The sequence below is a fragment of the Manacus vitellinus genome, unplaced genomic scaffold (genome assembly GCF_001715985.3).
Source record: "Manacus vitellinus isolate BGI_N305 unplaced genomic scaffold, ASM171598v3 scaffold_39_pilon, whole genome shotgun sequence".
Classification (NCBI taxonomy): Eukaryota; Metazoa; Chordata; class Aves; order Passeriformes; family Pipridae; genus Manacus; species Manacus vitellinus.
In genome coordinates, this window is record NW_021940534.1 from 6,011,228 (window position 1) to 6,034,681 (window position 23,454).

The window sequence follows — 23,454 nt, forward strand, 5'->3', positions numbered from 1 at the left end:
TGCAAAACTAATGCCCTAGAACAAAAACATTCAGCCAAATTACTTACCAGTAATCCGAGGAATCATGGATAAATCCAATACTCAAGTGACTTCTCATTTGGAACTTTACACAGTTTTCACCCAAGTGTTGAGATTTGTTGGGGTTTTCTGGTTTTAGTGGTTTTTTGTTTTCTTTTTTTTTTTTTTTTTTTTTTTTTTTTTTTTTTTTTTTGTTTTGTTTTTTTTTGTTTAGTTTGGTTTGGTTTGGGTTTTTTTGTGGATGAAGGGGTTGTTTGGTTTTTAAAAGGTAATATTGATGCTCTCTATCCTATAGCACCTTTATATCTCTTCTGAAAACTGTATCTGCCAGCACCATCACTCCATCCTAAAGCTTTCACTACTAACACCAGCTAAAAGTATTTGAAGGGGCTGTTTCCACTTGTTTGGTGCATTTGAATTTCTGGGCTGCTATTGTTTTTTCAGAGGAAAGATGCAGCTAAAGCATCACAGATGTTGCTCCGCTGGTTTAAGCAGGGTCATTGCATGGAAGGCTTTTGTGTTTGATAAGTGAACATATTTTGAATTTCTCTACTTTCATTTAGAAGTTTATTGAGTAAGTGCATTCTCGTGGCTGAGACGACAGGGACGACATAGTACACAGGGGGAAACATTAGCTCTCTTTTAACCTCCTGAAAGTGGAAGTAATCTGTGAAGCAATGAAGTGATGAAAGCACAGGTTGAATATTTTCATTGCTGCCTAAACCTTAGGGAAGTTCAATGACAACACTTTGTATAGTGTGCTCACAGTGCTTGCACAAGCAGCTTCCACACAATGAGAGACAGAGCTGGAATAAGTGTGCTCTTGTGAAAGTGCTGATTGCATCAACAGGTCCTGCCTCAGTGAGGAAGAAGTAAACTCACCTTCCAAACCCCATATTTTGGTTACTAAGGTTTTTCAGTACTTCTGGTGCTCCAGGACTGCTGTGAATGAAAGAGGACTCGGTATTGTTAGTGCTTTGAACTCTGTATGCTCCTTCTCCATCTCTGTGCTGGGTTGGAAGGAAGGATTTACATCTTGAAACCTTTTATAGGTGTCACACTGAACATTTCACTCTGGTGATGCCTATGCGGAGGCAGCTTCATTTAGTAAATTGAGCCTAGATCATCTAGTAGTAAATGATTCCAGCATGAAATGAGGTGTTGATCTAAATCCAGATTTTTGTGAAAAATACATGATTAGTTGTGTTCTCGGCACAGAGGTGAAGACTGGCAATGATCCCTGTAGGATGTGGATTTCAGAAATGGGTGAGGCTGGGTGGGACATCTGTGCAATTCTGCTTGTTTGATGAAGGATGAGTAGAGTATTATGAGCTAAGATAGTATTATTCTCTCTTTTTTTTTTGCACAAACAACAAACTATTTGGTCTAACTAAAATACCAGTGTGGCTAATCCTGCCTTCTTAACTATTCTCAAGGAGTGAATGCCTCAACAGTAAATTTTGATGGAAGCTATTAAAGATGACAAAAATATCTTTATATGAAAGGAAGCGTAGGGCAATCTGGCTGCAGAGTTCAGAACATTCAGAATTCCATGGTTATTGTAGTATAATACCATAGTCAATTATATTTCTTATTTTACATTTTTCTTTGTCTCTTTCTCACACAAACCTAGACTATGAATTCATAATGTTAATGAAATGTGTTGTGATGTTCCTGTAGGCTGCTGTGGGAAAATAATTACAGTATGAGGAAGGTGATTCATGATGTAGTCCTGAGTCTCTAAAGTAGGACTTTATGACTGATTGGGATATGAGAAAAATGGACTGAAATGTCTCAAAAAACCTTCAAAACCCCTGACAGATCAAACTACAGTCACTGCAAGGATTAGCTGTCTCAACCCAATAGACATTTCTGCAAGAAGTTTTAGTGATTTGTACTTGAAGCCTTTTAGTCACCCAAAACCTGGGGTTTTTTTTGTGGTGTGTTTCTGACAACTTCTCATCCCCTTCTTCAACCAAGCAGGTAACTAAAGCCTGAGCCTTCTCATGAGAAAAAGAACTGGCTGACAGCATGCTCTCTCCAATGCATGCATCCTGCTCAACACTGAGGATCATGAGTAATATGATGCCAAGGCTGGTCTCAAAATCCAGACCTATGGCTGGCAAGTGTGGTGTTTTTATTTCTCCTTCTCATTCAAACCTAGAACAAATGCAGAAACCTTTTAAGTTTCTCTGTTGTTATTCACAGTTCTCTTTGTGACTGCTGAAGAAAGAAATGTATAAAGCTATTTAAGAAATATGTGTAGACATGAAAGTGCTTTAAAAGTGTATAAAATACAGCGCAAGTGTGTCTGTTGCTTCTTCTCCAGTCATATGCTACACTTTAAAAAGCCAGTATGTTTTCTTCCACAAAAAGATCTTTATATTTCTGAACTTTCAGAAGCCTTAATCAACATAAATAACAGTCTGAGCATGATGACATCATATTCAGTCCTAGAGTTGTGCATCTCAGCTGCTTAGTCGTTTAAATTGGTGGAAATAAGCATAGCAGTTAGAAGTTTTCAAAGGTCAAAGGAGCTACTGTCTTTTCAGCTTTGAATCAGCTGAGAGACTCCAGTTTCTTGGAAATATAATGCCAAGGCTGCATCTCTGCGTCTCTTTTCCTCCCTCCACCCCCTTTGAAGCACTATGGTAATTAGTTTAAAGGGCAAATCACACCACACTCAGTAGAAGAATCCTTTTACAGTGCAAGTTCCTTTTTATTTTCTCTTTCGTTTGAAACTAAAGAGGAGTTTTAGCCCACATTGTGTACTGAGATATTTGACCAAATGTTCTTAACCAAATGCCAAAAAGCTGTTCACGGGTTTTCAATAACATTAATACTTTTCAGTACAAATATGACAAGTTCTTTTACCATTCTCTCTGAAGAGAAATAAGAGAAAAAGTGTTCCTTAGAGAGCAATTTGTGAGAAAATTAAAATCAAAATGAAAGCAAGAGTCTTTTAAAAACTTAATTTTAAATGTGATTTGTCGTCTTCTTTATGAAAGTGACAGCATGATTTCTGTGAGGAAGCCACCTCTCACCTAGGCTTGCCATGGAAAAACATTCTTTTTTATTTTTTTTTACTGTCAGATGCACTGTTCAGTCAAAAGTTATGATTAGAATCTGTACCAAATTACCTGTATAACAGGACTCTACAGTGTTTTAGCAACTGGTATTCCTTTAATGTCTTTACGAATGACTCTTTGTGTTGTTTCCATGTATTTCTAGCCGCCATTCTGCTGCTGAAGTGAAACTGTACCGGCAGGTTGTGGAGCATTTCCATTTTGTGGCATACACAGTCTTTTCAGAGCTGGGAGCCACACACTGGCGCTCCAGGGACTTCTGGCTGCTCGCACTGCTAGTAGTTTTGCTTTGGTTCGTGAGACTTTACCTGCATTATTTGAGCCAATGGCTCTTCCTTCAGACCATCTCAGTACCTGTTACAAAGTAAGTCCTGCTAAACTCTTTTCTCAGTCAGAATATTACTCCAAATAACTTGATTCAAAGCAGTTCCTTTGAGCTGTGAAGAGAATCAATGACTAAGACTTATGCTAAGGGCTCTACATGAAAGCCCGGATAGGAGCCTCTGCAGAGACTAAGATCAAGGACTGCATCCAGATTCTAGATGATCTGATATGCAAATGTGACCCTAGGAGGTCACATTTACATATCAGGTAGAGGTGTTAGTAATGTAAACTTTAAACCCAGAACACAATGTGTCCATCTGTGTGTCCTGTGTCAATGCCTACCTCTCTTCTTTCTGAGATACCTAGCAGGTGATGTATCTTCCAGAAGAATCATTTATCATTTTGGATAAAGTATTTCAAAATGCCTAAGAAGTGCACAAAACTGAAGAAGCATTCAAACCATATTTCATATTACTGAAGTGATCTATGAGTAAAATACTTCTAAGAATTTAACTTTGATATATCAGTTTTACTGTGAGTACTACAATGGGTTGACTTATTTTAACTCTATGATACATAGACTTTAGCTCAGGAATTAGAGCTCCCTAGAGAGTTGCAGGAAAATCATTGCTTGTCACTACTTACATGAAAAAAAGGTGGAAAACAAGTCCACTAGTGATATATACCTGATTCTCTACATATTGCTGTGGGGTAGAGAATGGGTTTACAGAATAAGAAACTTTAATCGTGCTTAGGAAAGGGACGATTTCTCCAATAGAAACTTTTTTTTATTTGTTCACTTTAAGGCATCGCGCAAACCTGAATCAGTCAGTAGGAACCAGTGGCGTACAACTTTCCAACCTATATCTGCTGTGATAGTGGGATTGATTATTGGATAAAATTTGTACTGAGTGGACTCTGGACAGTGCTGGGTATTGTTAAGGTGGTCTTCTAGATCTTAATGCAAAGCCAACCATCTCTCACTTCTGTCCTTGCACATCCCATGTGTGCTCAGCCAGCTGGTGTTAAAACTTCTGGGAGGCCAAGCATCGAGAATCTGTGAAAACAAAGGAAACTCAGCAGAAGGAATCAATGCATGAGAGAGTGGTGGTCATGTTCAAAGCCACTAGTCACAGCTGTCCCAGGCAGTCAGCTAGATAATGTATAATGTTCTCAAGCCAAAATGCCCTGGATCAGCATCCCAGTCTGTAGCTGTGTGCCTGAACAACATAAGACTGAGCTGAGCACTCTCTGCTCCTAACAAATATAGTGGTAACACTCACAAGTCAGAACCAAAGTGAGAATCAAACCACTTTACGTTTAGCTAGGAACAGAATTTAAGCCACTTCAACTGGATTGAAATTTTTGCCTTAAATTACAGCTTCTGTATGTAGCTCACATGGCCATGCAGTTCATGTCTCTTACAGTGCCAGCAAATTTCTCATTGTATGAGCTTTGCAAATCTCGTGATCTCATGGTGGCGAGAGGAACATTTCCAACCACATTAGGCATGCTAAAAGCTATGTCTTCCATATCAGATTTTCTACTTTATGCAATGCCCAAAGGTGCTGCAGTATGCAGATACAGGTAAGCTTCTGGGGCCTGTGCTCATGATGGTGCTTCTGGGAGGTAACATCTTTGTATAGCCTTTCCTGCACAGTCCCAAGGGTCTGGAGGTGCACCTAGTGAACTGAGAGTCAGAGGGGGTCAAAGGATACAGAGGCAGGAGGAGAAAGTTTCTTTTTTTTTTTGAGTAGCTTCATACAGTTTTTGGTCAGAGGGTTGTGACGCAGATAGGGATGCAACTTTACAATGCAACATGCATGATTCTACTTTTTTTTTAATGGTCTGCTTAGGAGCACAGACAAACACTCTCCTTTTGCTTTTTTACAGATTCCAGCTCTTTCCTCACACTGTTGAACTGTGTTACCAGAACTCATTGCTGCACACCAGTGAAGAGTTGGTCATGGTTGTGGTGGGACCCCTAACCTTGAATGCAGGGCTGCTTCTTATGGTCCTGATCAGATGGGGCTGTCAGCAGCTGTTTGACTCATTCCCTTCCTTCTTGTCAAAGTTTATCATAGCAATGGGACTATGGACAGTGTTAGACCCCTTGGCAGTGTTAGTAGTGGATTCATTCCTGGGGGTGAGTCACTTAAAATAACTTGAACATGAGAATTTGATGTAGAAGTTTGTTTTATTCAATGAATCACTGAAAGATATGAAATTCCACCCCTGGCAATGGAACATGAAAGTTAAAAAGAAATTAAATAATATTGTTATACATTACCTTTTTATTAACAAAATTCCCATCTAATGGAGTCACTGTGTTTCTACGTAAAACTAAGAGCACTGTATAAGCCATATACGGAGATAAGAAAGTAAATTCACTGCTGAAGTGATTGCATCTACTTTGAAAAGGATTGCTGCAATTTTAGATGTTAATGGAGATGGGTTAATGAGCAACCCTGATTATTAACACTTCAGATTTTTCTAAGCACTGAAACAGACAAAATGAAAAAAATGGAGGTTATCGTGCACTTCTCTGACATGCAATATAGTTAATATAATTTGCTGGCACTCCTAAAAAGACTTGTGAGATTGAAAGATAAACATCTTTAAGAAGAGAGCTTCGTCATATATAAAATCAGTAGAGCAAAGCTCTCAACTCTATGTATGTGCTGTGTAGCCCAACAGTACTTTGGTGACTGCCAACTTTTATCACATCCAAGGTAAATGCCTAGTCTCCCAGAAGATGCAGTTCAAATTTGGGTCTCACTGTGTATGTGATACAGGGTCCTTTTGATGGGTGTGGGATTCTGAGAGCTTTTCTGGGGGTGTGGTATTGCTCGCCTTCTGCCCTTGTTGGTCTTTCAAAGTCATCTATGTTTCTGTTGCTTACTCTAGATCAAGCAGTAACCCACAGGCCTTGTTGGGGATCAGGTTTTCTCAAATCTCTTGGTTCCTCATCTGCTAACCTGTGCTCTGCAGGTGCTTTTTACTCTTTACATTGCAATGGTTTTGAAAATTAAAATTCAGCTCTTCAATAAATTTAATTGGAACTCACTTGAGAGGTAATTGCAATAGTTTGAACATGTGGCAACACACTCTAGTTTTCATTTGGACAGCCTGTATTTATTTATTTATGTATTTATTTTTAAATTTTGTGCTATAAAACATGCACAGAATTGAATTTTAATTGTAATTACTCTGATTGAGATACGTTTTTCCTAAGAGAAAAAGAGGTATTCCTGCAATAACCGGGCTAGAAATATCGAAATGCTTAAAAGGCTTTTTTCTTTGTTCTAATGCTGATGTATTCATAAAAACTGGAAGAAAGGCTGAGGTCTGCCTTATCTTTCCCACATTTGCATTGAGAAAATTGTTGCCATTGACTTCAGTGGAATTGTGCTTAGTTCTACACAAACAGGATCATTACCAATTTCAAATAGCACTTGGTCAGGAGGAAACACGAGATACAAATAAAGTAACTTGTTTTTTCATTACAATGTTAAAAAAATACACACCTCTCTGTACTTCATACTGAAAACTTGGCAGTCTTACCACCAAGATTATCTTTGGTAGGAACTCATTTGTCCAAATATTACACAATATACTGTGTGTATCCTTTCCAAATGAAACTATATCTCTTACATGTGTTTTCATTATTGCATTTGTAATTTTTTTTCTCCTGGCATTCTTTCAGCAGCTATTTCAGATTTACTTGCCAATCTATTTTAGATCAAACCTTTTTAAAATATTATGTTATGGTAATATGAGTTATTTTAGTGCTAGAATGTATTTTAGTATCCTAAATGACCTTAATGCTTGTGAAAGATGACAGATAGCCCTGGAGACAAAAGTTTTTGTGTTTACTAAGTAATGGTTTTTTATTGCCAAGGAAAGGCTAGAGGGCAGTTGCATTGGTGGGGGGGATGGGTGTCAAGTAATAGTCCAAAATACTGTGTCAAATGTGTGATTTCAGGTTTGATTTATTGTAGGCTTGTAGAAGTATGTTCCAGGGATAAGAAACTCTTATGCAGTTCAAGTTCCAGTTCTGCCAGAGCTTTCCTGGGACCCCACTCACTTCATTTGTCTATAGCTTCTAAAAAGCAGACAGTAACACCTCTTTGGCCACATGGATACGTGTCATTGTAAAAACCAGTAGACATTGCAAAAGGCTCACGTGACCATCCCTCAGTGATATGATAAGTACTTGAGAGAGACGTTGACAAATGTTATTTAAGTAATTTGAATTAAAGACACCTTTCTTGGATCATGTCTTTGAGGATCACAGAAGGTATACAGATTGGCAGAATATCTTTTTTAGAAAAAAAGGATAGAAAAGTGCAGTTCTCCCATGCCATCTTTGCCTTGCCAGATAGAACTGCTTAGATAAGAAAGAAATTTATTCTTATTTACCATTCAGACTTTTGCCTCTCTGAAGGAATGTCAGGACGTGACTGCTGTGCAGAGGATTTTTCTTGGTAGACAGTTTCTTGTGGTTTTTGGGTTTGGGGTTTATTTGGGTTTTTTTCTCCCAGAATAGAAGATATAACTGAGAGATAGAACAGAACCAGAGTATTTTAATATTTTTGTTACCAATATGGACAGTTCTGAATTAGTGACTAGTCTTTATGTGTCGTGACTGGTGTCCTGGGACCTTTAATTTCCATTATAGAAACCTAGCAGTGTTGTAAAAGATGAAGAGAGAACAGAAATGTCCTCAAGAATCTCAGTCCTTTTATAGATCGTCATTGGACTTGTAGTTGTTGTTCCTTTACCGTGCATGTCACTGCATGCATAGGAGGTAGCCAAAAATGGGAAGAAAGTTTTGACATTTCCTAAGGATTAATTTGGCCAAGTTGCTCAGAAAGGTGCAGGTTTCTTGAAGCCTAAAGGTCACAGACTCTCTCTCTCAATGATGAACACTGGATGTTTTGGTGGTTCAGTTTCACATCCTTGCAAAATGTGTCAATATGATCTAATATGGGTATAGCTGTCACTGTGTCACTTTAAAAAGGAAAAAGTGAAGAGAGAAATTTATTTTAGCTCTGAGCAGTAGAAGATCCATGATATGTATTTAAATTCTTCTAAATTGATCCAGCAGAGGGCAACAATATGTCAATACAGAAGCTAGTTCTTAAGAACTAGATATGGGGGGGGGAGAAAAAAAGGAAAATAATAGATTTCTGGAGAAGAATACAAATCATTCTATATTATACCTACTTGGTCATAGAAATAAGGCAAATTTCAGCCTTCTTCCCTTTCCACTTTTCCTGACATACATTAGTAGAGTTCACTTTGAGTATTTTCACTGTTACACGGGTTTTGTTCAATAAGTCACCTCTATAGGGTAGATTTTAATTGTACTAAAATCCACCAGAAAATAATTTATTTCACATCTTATGGTTAATTTCAAATTCTGTATAGCAGAATCCTAAGTTTCAGACTGTGTTCCTTGCAAATTACACCTAAATTCTTCTTGTAAATAAATTCAGGTTCTTTTGCCTCTATGGTCTAATCAGGTTCAATATTTTCTTACATTGATTTTTTTCTCCATGACAGCGATTTGGGAACAGTGTAGACAAACCAATTGCTGATGCTGCAAAACTCTCCTGGGTCTTTCTAAGAGCTGAGGAGTCAGGGGTTCCTGGTGCTTTAATCACTGTGATGCTTTATACAGTCCTGTTCATGATCTCATCGACAGTATTGTACCTGTATTTTTTAAGGTATGCCTCTTTATCTTATTATTTCCTTAGGAGCTTAGGCTCATGCCCCTTCTCCTGTTAGATAAAATAAGGTGACATAGGAAAAGACTTATCAGTGTCACACATCCAGAGCCCAGAACTGCAGATAATCAAGGAGGGGTTAGCTTCTGCTTAACTTTTAATGCACTGGGATTTGCTGGGCACTGCAAGTCAGAGATGGAGCCATTTACTTCCTCACCAGGAGCACAGCTGGTATCATGGTTTTTCATAGAGTCCAGGAGCCTCTGCTTGTCTGGCTTCAGGCAATGGTGTCTGTGTCAAGGGCTTAAGCTGCAAAGTGTGTGTACCTTTTATATAGGTATTTTAGAAGATGTTGTGTCTTATAAGCAGGGGTTTTGTGAGAAATAGGAAAAATTTCAGAAAGCTATGTATGATATGAAGTGCAAAAACCTCTGAGTTTGTAGTGGCTCTCAGAGCCTTGCAGCCTTTTGATGATACAGTATGTTTCACTTGATGTGACTGAGTCATCATGACATGACTTAATCCAAATAATTTTTCCATGAATTCAGCTCGTTTTCAATATTCAGTTCATCATGAAATTTGACCAACTACCTTTCTTACCACCTTCCTAGTAGACACAAATTAACTGTGCAGTCAATAGGGACAGGTGTGGGATGCTGAAAATTAATTAGATAGGATGTCTAATATATTGAATGAAAAAATGTTGGTTTTTTTTTTCTGAGTGGCTCATCTATAATGTAGTATGAATTTTGTACTGGCCCTCTATTCATCCAGTGATGAATGTTGGCAAGCACCAATAAAAAGCCATATGCAAAGGCAAGCTGCAGGCGGATGTAAGAATAGAAAAGCCCAGCATACACCCTCCATATGACAGAATCATCCCTCAGTCACCCTCTCACAGATTCTGCAGATTCTGCAGCAGTCAGGAAAAGATAAATGGCCATCTAAATTTCTGCAAAGTATTTCAAAGCTTCTGCATTCCTGGAAGCCGTACACAACTCCAATGTACTGGTAGTCTAGTTAATTAGTTTTTGGGATGTTAATGCCTTCTTAATCATTGACTTAATAGTTTTGAATAGCTTCATAAGTTTTAGCTGCTGTCGCTTATTACTCAGGAAAATTAATTTAAATTAAAACATTTGTAAGACAGGTTTTTATGAGAATATTACCAACATCTTCATTGTCTGGGGAACAGGTGCAAGATCATCAAAAGTACCTTTCCTTCTGGATCAATTTTCCCATAATGTTTTCCAATAAAGGGGTGGGGGAATAATGTTACTAAGGGAAAAAAAAGTTGTCTTAGCACAACACATTTCAAAAATGATTCATTGCAAAATACAAAAGCAAAGGGAAAATAACAAAATGTGTTACAGTGCATAAGGTCTTTGAAGTTCTTTGCTTGATAACAAAAGGAGACATTTTGAATACTGGAGTCTCTACAGAGTAAAATTATACTATGATCTTCTGCAATTGGATCAACTTTCTCTTCCTTTTGTGTCTACAACCCAACACAGTGGGAACCTTGGACATAGCTAGCACACTGTCAGTCCAACAATGATAGCATTAAAACTTTGAAAAAATGTTTTTAAGGATAATATCTCTGTAATTCATAATACTGTTTCCTGAATATTGATATAATAGCACTTGTTTTCAAGAGAAAATAGTGCTATAACTAAGGTAGTAGCATCCCTTTGTGTGAGTGTTTCTCAGATGTTATATCTAAAATATATTCAAATGTAACGTTGCTCAGCTCAGAAAACATGTTTTTAAACAGACATCCACCTTACTTTTTGCTTGTAAAGTAAACCAATATAAATATTGAGGGATATCTTCTGCCTTAAGAGCCCAATCCACAGAGATTGGATCCAACTTTGGCTGTTGAATGGAGGAGTTGGTGCCATTTTTTAGAATTACTCAGCAGTTTGGCATTAAACTGAAGTGTTTGACAGTGTGAACCCACAAGACCACCAAAGAAAGCAGGGGATGTGTCTGTTTCTGCCACAGCTAAAAAGCTTCATGGCAGCACTGATGAACAAGCAGGAAGCAAATGAAATCATGGGCAGGGGATAAGCAGCAGTAGACATCTATTTGCATCTTTATAAACCAAAATACCTCAAAAAGTCTGGCTCCCCTTGGGTGTCTTGGGAGTCTGTAGTACATCTAGCATGGAGAGATATTCTAATTACTTTTTGGAAAAATGAAGTGGCATTGGTTGCAATTCCTTCAATTTAATTCCTCTAGACATTAGAAACAGACAGGAATTTGTTGGTGAAATGTTTTCTGCACTGTGAGAAAACGCAGACCCCTCTCAACTAAAAGTGTCTGCTGAAAGTGTCTGAATTTCCTGGTACTGAAACATTATTCAGGGAAAAGCTTCAAAAATCTACATTTTTCAGTGTTAACAACAAAACTGTTTTTGTATTTTTTAACAGTGGTTTTCCAAAAAAGGATGAGAAAGGCTCAAGTGAAGATGTAATAAATTATTTTAAACCACTAAAATTACCCTTCAATTTTTGGTTTGTGTAATTCTTTGAGAAGCCCGTTTTTTTGACTGACTCTGGATAGCAAATCATTTCAAGGTTTTCTGTTCTTTCTGAGAGATAAATAAATGAACTTGTAGAGTATTATACCGATTCTCATATGTCTATAAAACGTAATTTGAGTTTTGGTTTTTTATTGTATTAACAATAGAAATAACTATTTTATATTTATAACAACCCATGTTAAGGTACAAAAGGTGTTTTATTATTTTCATGTTGAAGAAAAGAGATTAAAGCAGGTAACAGGAGCAGGCTGAGTCCTTTGAACAAAAGGAAATAATTTAGAAGACAGCCTTCATGATTCTTAATTAATTCAAAGTTAATTATATTGTTTATAACCATGTGCTTAAAATCTTCATATAGAAAATGTTTATGGCAGCAAATAGACAGTAATTTAACTGCTTTAAATTTTACTGAATTTGAAATAAGAATGTTACATTAAGTGAGCTTAAATAAATGGCAAGGTCTTTCTCTTGTTTAGCAAGATAAGCGACAAATCATTTAACTTGCTGACCTGGAATTTCAAATATGAACACCATGGAATTATATTGCTTTAACATGAGCAGAAGGTCAGAAAGCCCACCAGCTTGACTGCTAGTTTTTTAACTAAGTACCAGATAATTCTAAATCACTAGTCAATTCTTCCAAAAAAGTATCTATTGTATGAAAAGATCATCTGATGTAGATCCAGAGACTAAGAGAAAAACTTTTCTTTGAAGACACCATGGAATATACTAAATTACTCTGTGAAGGATATTAGTTATTTATAAAACATAATTTCTACTTTAGCGTGGTTTAAGTTACTCTAGTATCCTGCTTTACCTTAGCACCGATTTGCATTTCACACTTTAAAGCATTTTCTATTATTTCTTGTAGCCAGTTTGTTTATATTCCCAGGACTATCTACCTCTTGATTAGGTTTTCTTCCAGCTGCTCTCCCCTTTATAAGAGAATCCCAAAATGACATCTTGGAAGCTACAGCAAATTTAGGGCTACAAAAAAGAATGTTTCAAATAAAAGAAAGGCGGGGAAAAAAGTACAGAGAATACCTTTCCATCAAAGCATGAGATATAAATTCCTAATCTGACATTGAGCCAGGCTGCCAGATTTCGGTATCAGAATAGCTACTCTCTCACAGAAACTCTTGGATATAGAGTTTGACCCTAAGGTACACATTCCCCTTTGAAGAGAGTGCTAAAGCTCCTCATGAGATCAAGATGAAAAAATGTCTCTTGGTGCATCTCCCTATTTCTGTTCCACACCAAATCTCAGTTGTGGGTAAAAGTGTACCAAGCAGCTTATTGAGTGTGTTTCTCTACACTTACTGTGAGCACTGTAAAGCGTGATGTAGAACTGGTGTAAATGTGAAGTTCATTCTGATTTATTTGAACAACCCTCTGCCTCTCCCATCTGGACACATTGTTCAGCACATACAGGCCAATACAAGACCCAAGGATAAGGACCAGTCACAAGAACTGGCACAAGTGCTGCTACACACGAGAAGGATGAGAGTACAGAAGGTCAAAGGGGTTATGCCTGTGCTATGCCTCCAACCTGCCACGAAATGAAGGACCTGTACAGCCCCACTGAAGTCCAGGCATTTTGCTGGTTGTAGAGCCAAACAGCAATCCATGCACTTCACATGATTACCCAGCCAGTCTCTGAGGACAAAAAGGTTGAAATTAGCACCAAGCAACGGCTGAATTGTAGTGAAATATTAGTTTGGAAGAGGGTACAAAAGGAAAGATTCCATCTAATATCCAAAACTGAGATTCCATATTTCCTGATTTTTATTTTCTGAACCCCTGTTTTGGAATAAAAGTAGAATGAAATACGATGAATTGAAGAGGTTTGATTTGAATCCAACAGCAATTTTTTGAAGTTTTAAAGTTTATCTTAGGCTAAAAATGTGACACCAGACTTTTCCAAAAGCCTCACAATATTTCTTGGTTTCACCTATATTAGGAAATACCACACAGTAAGCCTTTATTGTGGTAGAAAGTTTTACTGTGTAGTGCTTAGTCAATTCCTTACCACAGCACAGAAATGTCATAGAAAAACAAAGCCAGCAAATGAAATGAACTTTTCTAACTTCAAGCAAAGTTTAGATTGTGTAGAGTCCAGGCTTGGGTTTGAAAATAATGGTGAGTTGTTCCTTTCTATATGATGTGGTTTGCCCATTACTGAGCCCTGGCACACCAGGACTTCCATTTATGCCTAACTATGGTACTGGAATAGTTACCCAGCCCAACGCTAAGGACAGACATTAGACATTCTGAAGGAAAGTTAGATCAGGATCTTTTTGGGAAGTCAATATTTTTAAATAGTTAAAATAAATTGCTACTACATTGATGTGATTTGATTTGGGTACTGTAAATCCTACAGAGGGCTGGGTAGGGCTGTATGTCAGAGAACTTGTTGGAAAGAAGCTTCTTCTTTTTAGTGCGTGTGAAGAGTCCTTTCAAAAATGAACCCACTGTGTCATTTCTATCCTTAGGCTACATAGCGAAGGTTGGCTGTTGGATGTATTTCGACGTATTCATGGTGAGGAAGGCACATTCTTTATTCCACTGGACTTAGAGATTTCCAGTCAGGAGCTGAGCTACATTATGAAGAGGGCTGAGCAGTGGAGAGGAATCAACGGTGAAAGACGGATGGTGAGTGGTGAACAGAGTCTGCAAAAGGAATCTGTGATCCAAATTAATGCTTTGTATTTCTGGGTGTTACTGAAGAGGACATAGATATTAGAAAATTATTCTTAGGATGCTTCATTGAAGGGAGAAGTTAAGAAGCATGTTCAGGAGAATTTTGTGATGTTGCATGTGCATTGCCTGAACATCATAAGGGGTTACAATCTGCTTAGTAACCAAAGGCTTAGAGGCATCACTGGTGTTAAAAATGATCTGTGCCATCTACTAGTTCTCGACTGGGTCATAGAGACCTACTACTTGTTTAAATGTCAGTATCATCCCAGATAATTTCCCTGCCAGCTCAGCAAACTGAGGAATTCCATGAACAAGTAGAATTCACTCTTTAAAAGGGCATAGGTGGGGCTGCCCTGAGAAAGGGGTGTGAGTTTGGTCAGTCAGAAATGATAGCTATGCTCTGCTTTCTGGCCCTTTCCTTTCAGGATTGCCCAGAGGAGTAGGGTAAGTTGGAAATGTGCAGGGGAAGGTGCGTTACTTTGGTTATCAAAAATAACTCTTTCTTTTCCATTAAGCCACTAGTGTCTAGTCTCAAGTACAGACCTAAGGCTGTGATGTATAGGAGATTAATTTGTGTTTACAAAGTGTCCAGTGGTGGTGGTGCCATCCACAGATGAGGCTTCTGAGCATAATTGCTTTCAGAGGATTGAAAATAGAAGAAATAACATGGTCAGCAGTCTGTGAGGCACACTGTCTTCCTTCTGTGAGGGACTTCTTCTTCCTTGCTTTCTAGCTTTGCGTCAGTGTTATTAATTCCCATGGGACTATTTTATAAACCAGCTTTTAGTCAATTGTTAAAGTGCTCATCAGTTTGATTTATACATTTATGAATACCTCTGAATACAATGCTTTGTTTGGTAACTCTCCTGCTTCAATGTAAAAATGAACAGATTCCATATAGGAAGGAAATTAGTCCTCTTAAGTACGTATGAGTTGTTTTGTTTTTCTTTTCTAACCCCCTGGGACAAGGACTTCAGATAAGGGTCTGCAGGTTTTTCAAGTCTCCATAGCTAGCTCTGAAAGATCAGCATTTTATAAATATATAGCCTCAGTTGTCACTATTATAAACATCTGCCACAGCTGTAATTATTTTCCACTTTTTTTTCATGATGACAGTTTGTACCCTGAAAGGAAAAACTGAATGAAAAAGCAGATAGTCAGTAAACTTAATTTTTGTGGAAAAGTACAGAGCAGAACATGGTGTTTCAACAGAGGGGAGGGAAAAAGTTGGAAGGAGTGAATGTGTTTCCGCAGCCACCTGCCTCCGCGATTCCCACTTTTTATGCAGAAATCTTTCTACAGTAAGTCAAAGCATGACCAATGATGATTGGTTTCGATTACCTTTGTTACAAGGTTAAACAAAGAATACATATAGTGGACCTCATTTTACATGTCAGGAGGAGGTTTAGGTAAGATATTAGAAAAAGGTTCATCACCCAGAGGGTGGTTGGGCACTGGAACAGGCTTCCCAGAGAAGTGGTAACAGCACCAAACCTGACAGAGTTCAAGAAGCATTTGAACTACTTATACCATATGGAAAAAGGGGCAGATAAGGCAACTGCAAACAACTGTATTTCTGTTTTGAGTACTGAATAAATTTCTAATGTTATTACCAGTGCATCATTTCTTGCAGCAGTGCTGAAAGGGCTGAATAAGAGAAAAAAAAGGAAAAAGAAAAAAAGAAGGGCAGGTGGAAAGGAGAGGTTGAGGATAAAGACTTACATAAAAGAATGGAAAGAAAAATTTCTGTTCTGTATACAAATAGTGTGTCTCTGCATGAAGGAAATACGGACTGTCCACTGCTACAGTAACACGTACTTCAAGGGCCAGAACACTGAAAAACATGACCCACAGCTATAGAAGCATGTAAGGGCCTAGTTTTGCTCCCAGTGTGCAACCTGGCATGCATGAAATGCCACACTGAAATGCGTCTACCTGACCTTAGTCTGAGATCCTTTAAAATGGACCAAGTCTCAGCTGAATCCAGCAGCACGGAGGGTGCAGTCAGAGCTGAGGGAAGAATCCCAGTGCTGTGTAGGCAGCAGTGCACATTTCATTCAACAAAGCAAAGTCAAGCACAATTTTGTCTTTACTGAATCCCTAAGTTTCTATTCTGTCTACATCTGCATGGATTTCTTGTCCTTTCTTTTATATCAATCCTAATCAAATGCCAGGCTGGGGCAACATTAAACATTCCTGTTCTCTATGGGACATATTGACGCAGTCTATATAATAAAAGAAGGTATGAACAATGTGGAAAGAGTGCAGAAATTTGCATCACTTATATCAGCAGGATCTCTACCATCTACTGCAGTGGCACAGGATCTGCCTCACACATAGGGGAAATTTGCGAGAGGAGACTGTGGTCCAAAACTCCAGAGTTATCTGTACGACACACAAATACTGTGAAAAAAGAATCAATGTTCTTCAGAAACCTGAAATCTTCCCCTTCTGCTCTTTTTTTTGGTTGCTGTTGTTTATATTATTTTGATGGAAAAGAGAATCATCAAACGAAGTTTGGTAGCTCTTTAGTAAATCTAGTTTTGTAATAAAGACTTTCTCCATTGTAGAAATGTGTTCTCCATATGGAACATCTCCCTGCAAGACTGGGAAGTATATGTACAGGTCTTTTATGCTCCTAGGCATTGCAGATACTGAAAGACCCTTTTTTTTCAGCCATAGATTTGCATAAGGTATTTGTCTTGTCCCTCTCTTTTTGTATGTCTAATTGTACAAGGTAATCAGTATGGAAGACACATCACTAGCCCTTATTGCGTGCATTATTAATGTGCTAATTTTTAAATAAGATACGAAATTAACTGTGAATAATTTTTATAAAGGGAAGCATGAGACTGCCATATCTTACATCACTCCATATAAAGAATATATTTTAAATGGAGGTCATTCAAGTAAATAGTCAGTCAAACCTTCTGGAAAAAAATAGGTCTACGTTTTTGCAATATTTTCTTGCTATTAACCACATGCTTCCCATTTTTATTCCCTGGATTAAAAATTGCCCCATAAATGGGTATTTTATAATATGCTTAATTTCCTTTTATTAAATTGATAAATGCAGCAGCAGAGGACACATTTACAATATGATGAGAATTTAAGGTTATTGCATTTTATAATTTTTATATTGTTCAGAGAAGTGATTTGTCATTTGTGGAATGACATCCATGCCATCATTTCAAGGTATTTTTAGTCATTCTTTTGATAGGAAAAAGGTCACTTTCTGTAGACCAGGAAGACATCAGTCTATTAAACTAATTTGCCTACATGCAAATTTTGTCATTTTTACCTCATTAACTATTTATCATAGAGTAAAAAAAAATATATATTCATGAAGGGGCAGCTAACAGCCTGATGGAGCTGGAACTAATATTTTGCAACTCTAATGATTTTTTGCATCCTTAATTAGATAGCATAAGGTTGATACGATTAGGTCAGGATGTAGTGTTTTTCATTAAAATACATTTTAGAAGCTGTATTCATAATCTGCCCTTGCAATTAAATAATGAGCCTATGAGTTTAATATTATCGACCCAATTATTATCCCATGGAAAAGTATACTGTTAATAAATTTGTGCCGTAGGACCTTCATTAGCAACAAAACGAATTATATTTCCAGGTACACAGATTACATGGCCACAATCACATTTACGTAGTGGTTTGGAAGGCACTGTGGGGAGAGGGCCACCAAAGCCCTGTACCATACAGAAATGGACGTGATTTTTTTCGAAGAAGTCATTTACAATGCCTTTAATGAGGAAAGCTGCAAAGAAGTAAAAATACCACCTACAAAGGCAGACAGAAATGTTTATGGAAACAAACATTTGCAGAAACAGTGCACCTCTGTGCACCTCTGCTAGGAGGGAGCCTGGACCTCCATTCCTCAACCTATGGAGGCAGAGCTGAATATTTACTGATCTTTTATTAGAGATGGTCACATGTTAAATGTGTGCCAAATTGTAGAATTGATAAAATCAGGACCAGTGGCAGACAGGAATACATTAACTTGCCATTGATAGCAGATCAGTGACGAGGTTAGGAATCTGCATTTTAGCAAGCCTTTTTCTTTTTGTAGGAGTGATAAAATGACAATGTCTTGCTGTCCTCACTAAGTAATCAGTTTTCCAAAGTTAAGTAACAGTTCAGAGACAAGGCATGAAGCGGGATTTTCTTTTTGTCTAAACAAATAAGAGTGTTTTAAAAAAAAATATTTCTAGTAAAACAGCTGAGCAGGAATGGTCTTCTGAGGGGGATCTATTCTGGCTGGATTGGTTGTTAAGTGTGCAGAGAACATCACCTTCCTCATGTTTAAAACCTCTGAACTCTTTGTGTGGTGAATTGCTATTAGCAGGAATAAAAAGGAAAAAAATCTAGCCTTTAGAGATTTTTACTGGATTTAGTCCTCCAGGTACCATCCCTACTTGCAGAGGTACTTTTTACATAATAATGCTAACGATGAGTAAAAGTTGTGCAAGTAGTAAGCTAAACCAACACAGTTAGTATACCAAGCATAGGCCCAAAATGGTGGCACATAAGGAGGGTTTCTGAAAAAAAATGCAAGGTCTGTAGGCAGGAAGATAATGTGAAACTTGCACTTGAAATAAAGCCTGATGCACTGCAAAATTATTTTAATGAGACTAGGGCTAATTTTCTAATTTTAAAATGATATTATAGCAAACCATAAAAAATTACCCGGCAGTAGACTTTTGAAAGGAAAATATATTTGTAATTATCTTGAACACACAAGATTACTTCAGGGCCTATTATCGACACAATTTTTGGTACCACTTTACACTAATTTGCATTTATTACTCTCAGGCCAACTATTAATATGTTAATAAATAAGTCATTAATACTTGTTATTTAATTGCTATCTATTTATTCCTGTTCAATAATGCATTAATTACTTGTGAATAGTTGAGGGCAAAATCCTGCCCTTGCTAGTGGAATCAGCACTGGCAATACAGGAAACCAATGTCGGACATGCCAGTGTTGCAAGAGCTGTCAGAGAGCAAGCCATTTAAGCCATTTAGCACCAGGAGGTTAATTTCTGATCTTGTCTTAGAGGAAGCTTCATGATCCTCCAGTTGGTCTCTACAGCAAAGCTGCTGGACCATGCGTGGGGGCTGATGAAGGTAGGCAGTACTACACCTGAGATTGCTGTAATTTGTCTATTCTTAAGATTCTAGTCTTGCTGCCATCCTGGAGTTTGGAACCTGCTTTCACAGACAGGTGGATGATGGATAGAGAAAAACAAAGGGCAAAAATCAAAGTTGTTTGAGATCTGGCACTGGGCTGAGGACAGTGCAGCACATAGTGTATAGTGAAAAATGGAAATAGGTACATTGCTTTCTTGCTGTTGGATACCGGAAATAGAAAAAGAGGATCCCCTACCATACCCTAATTCAAAATCCCAGATTCAAGCTCTTTGGATTCCCTTGTATAAGTAGACTGTAGCGTAGATCCAAAAAGGCTAAAGAATATACTGACAGCATAATTGGTGTATTTTCTGTTTGAAGCTTTAGCACTACTCTGTGATTTCTTTCCTCTTTTTGTTTAAAGAAATGGATGGTGAGACCAGGCCAAATTTTGAACAAGAATTTTAGCTTGTCTCTGTGGATCTAATAGATCTGATCATCTTAAATTTGATCTCTTTGAAGAGTAGGGTGAATTTTTCCAATGAACACAAACACAAATTTTGGTGTTGCCTTTCAGGAAGCCTGATTTCCAAAAGATAGCTGAAAAGTTGCAGGAGTACATTGACGTAAAATAAATGAGGAAATGAACTGGAAGGGATAATAGCATGTCACAGATTGTGTGGTCCTGAAGGAAAAGTCATCAGAGAACAAGGTGGTAATAAGAGAAAAGAAGGGAAAGTGTTCAGGAATTTGTGCAGAAGACACAACCGTGCCAAGGAAAATAGAAAGAAGATGAAAGAAATGCCAGATAAGAGAACCTGATAGGAAAAGATAACTATACAATAATGGTTCTATAAAAGAATTCTCTTCTTCTCAAATTGCTGATTTAGATATCACTGATCTGCAAATGTAGACATGAAAACATGTCGAGAAACCAAAAGAATAATTTCCTTTTTATTCATTCACTCTTCTGTTTGCAAACTCTTTCGAACTGTGAGTTATACCTTATAAATGTAAGCTCTACCTCATGTACACTCTTTTATATCTTTAAGAAACAAGAAATTGCTGAGACCACTCAAGTTGCTGTAGAAAAGGTCTTATAACTTTGATCTGTGGTTTGTTTTCCCTAAACAAGTTTCAGTGATCTTTTGGAAACCTAGCATTTTGTAAGTTCACAATTAGATTTCTTTTTCCTAACCTTAACCCATATTGTAAAAATTTTTGAACTTGCTCACTGGAGCTCTCTGTACAGTGTCTCCAGTAGTTTACACTCTATGAAGAATCAAAACAAAGTTTGCTGTAAGAGTTGCATAGGAGACTAGAAAGCAGCATCAAAGCTGACTGTAAGCATATCCAGAAAAATTCACAGTAATATAGAATTTAATTACTTAAGCACCAGTATGAATAAATCACTTTGTTCATCTGAGGTAATGCACAAGTGTTTTAACCAGTACAAGTAAATCACCCCATTGGGCCAGGACAATTCAGCTCAGCATATTGAGGTGGCAAGTAATCACCTATCTGCTACAGAAATTGTAGGATGGAAACCTTGACCCCTCACAGTCAACAGCAAAACTTGCACTGACTTTATTAAGGCCAGAATTTCCATCTATCTGTGTAAGAAAAGGAGAAGGGAGGAAATAGGGCCGTGTCTTGCTGAACTTCTACGTGATCTGTGTATATAAGGTCAGATTCTCATCTGGAATAAATTATTGAAGGCAGACTCTGTTGGGTTTTTTTAAGATTAAATAGAGATTGAAAGTCATGAGATGAGCAGAGGGAAGGCTCAACCCCATAAGGGGATGTTACAGAAAAAAGAGCAAAATGTAAGGTCAGAAAAGAGCATAGCACTCTGTCGCCTTTTAGATTTAAAACAAAATGATTTCTGTATGAAACGACAAGGCCTTGAACTGTGTAGAATCAAATTGGTCAGATGGTCCTGAAACACTTTGCTTGCTGTTCTTTCAGAGTATTTAGTCCACGGAGACTGGTGGGTGAAAGGAAGAAAGGGGGAAATGTGGATGGTTGGAAGCATCTGGAATAGCCAGTTATGCTGACCATATCCAGGCATGCAGTTAAACTTCACAACAGTTGATTAGTAATTCATCAGAAAGTGTGTATGTGCAAGCTGTGGAAAACAAGGTAATACAACCTAGGTAAAGGAAAACTTCTTTTGCCTGTGTGAATAGATCTAACGAGTGCAACTGCTAAAACAGATGTGCACACAAAAAGAGGCTTTGTAATAAATTATAACAATGGTAGAACGGATATAATCAACAAGTAGACTAATGAAAACAGCATTGGAAATTGAGTTGGTAGAATAACACTGCACAGGAATTGCTTGATTCCATGTTGTATCCCATCTTAAAGAGCTAAATAACCCCAATTAAAAAAAAGAAGAAAAAAAGGATTAAAAAACCCCACAGCTATGCAAGCTTCTACAAATCTGAAAGTTGTATGATAATAAGTTAAGCAAATAAAAAAAGAGATAAAAAGAAAGGCAAACTATTCAGATCCAAGTATTATGAGCTACTTACAACACTTTTTTTTTTTTGGTTGGCATGTGATAGTTCATGATAAGACTATGAATTGAAAACAAAATGATTTAGTCAAACTCCATGGAATTTACTTAGAGAGTTTGTAAACATGAGCTTGTGTTTAGAAAACACATATCTTGTTTCTCTTTTCAATATATATTTGGTTTCTCTTGTCAATGAGAACTGATTTATTCAAGTCTGTTTTGCTCTCCCCATTATATGCACAATATAGTATTTCCAGAGTGAGTGGTAACAAATAATTTTAATCCTATAATCAATAAATGAAATATATAAAGGTGTTATTGCAGATGAACAGAATTAATAGTCTGCTGACATACTTCTGATTACTATACTGTCAGAAAGGTGATAATTTCTGTAATACTTCAACAGACATTGAAACTGTTTTGTCAGAAAGGTTGGACAGTGATGGAGGAGGAGCACACTTAACTGTAATTTTTGTAGTAATTCATGGGAAGCTCCATTGACATGTGCTAATGGCACTTGATTGCCCTCAAGATGTTTTCACAACAGAACTCTGCGAGTGCCACATCAAGGTTTGCTCAGTCAAATAGTTTTTTCTCCTTGCATCTAGATAATTTGTGACCACAGGCAAACTTTTGAAAATCCAAGGTGGTTTGCAACACTCCGTTGGGGCGAATCTGTCATCAACTGGCTGGTACAGATCGGTGCACTAATGAAGAGCAAGCTCTTTGGGTTTTTTGTCATTTCTGTGCAAGCAATCCATTTCGTTTCTCCTCAGTGGCAGGGTATGTTATACATCTCATCCCGTATAATCTGACTTACATTATAATTTGATTCATACACAGCCTTTCCACAGAGATTAATTAGCAGCAGGCTTGAAGTTTGCAAGTGAAAATATGATAATTAGTTTTCTTGGAACGTTAACATTTCAACACTTCAGGTTCTCTCCATCTTTGTCTTCAATGAAGCTGCAGTAAACGAGCACTATTTCTCTTCTAAATCAGACTCTTGTGAGGTTTGAAATACAGACATTTTCATCAAGCTGGATAATTTCCATAGAAAATTTACTAGCTCATGAAATATTGCAGAGGTAATTCATACAATGGCTCCCTCCTCCCCTTGGTAGGTTGAAGTATGATGTGAGCAGTTCTGAAAACCCCCAGGACAGTCACTTATTAAAAAATGGTGATTCCTACTCTTTGTGACAAAAATCAGCTGACTCTTCATTTTTTGCACAAAGTAGAATTAGCCAATAGGTCTCTCATATGGTTGTTGGGTAGTGCTGTAAACAAGGTTACATTAACACCTTTGACTCCCTGCACTCGCTTGTTCTCTTGGAGTGTATAATACAGGTAACTCATTTGGCACATACAACATCTC

The 23,454-nt window shown here is 37.5% G+C and overlaps 1 protein-coding gene across 1 annotated transcript in view; it reads left to right on the forward strand.

Annotated features, from left to right (window-relative positions):
* LOC108639002 overlaps window positions 1-23,454 on the forward strand; it is a 129,983-nt gene that overhangs the window by 39,145 nt on the left and 67,384 nt on the right. The window contains exons 4-7 of the mRNA XM_029961692.1: window positions 3,250-3,468; window positions 5,322-5,574; window positions 8,997-9,160; window positions 14,198-14,357. Of these exons, the coding sequence (XP_029817552.1) occupies window positions 3,250-3,468; window positions 5,322-5,574; window positions 8,997-9,160; window positions 14,198-14,357 (796 nt within the window). The remainder of the gene's footprint in view (window positions 1-3,249; window positions 3,469-5,321; window positions 5,575-8,996; window positions 9,161-14,197; window positions 14,358-23,454) is intronic.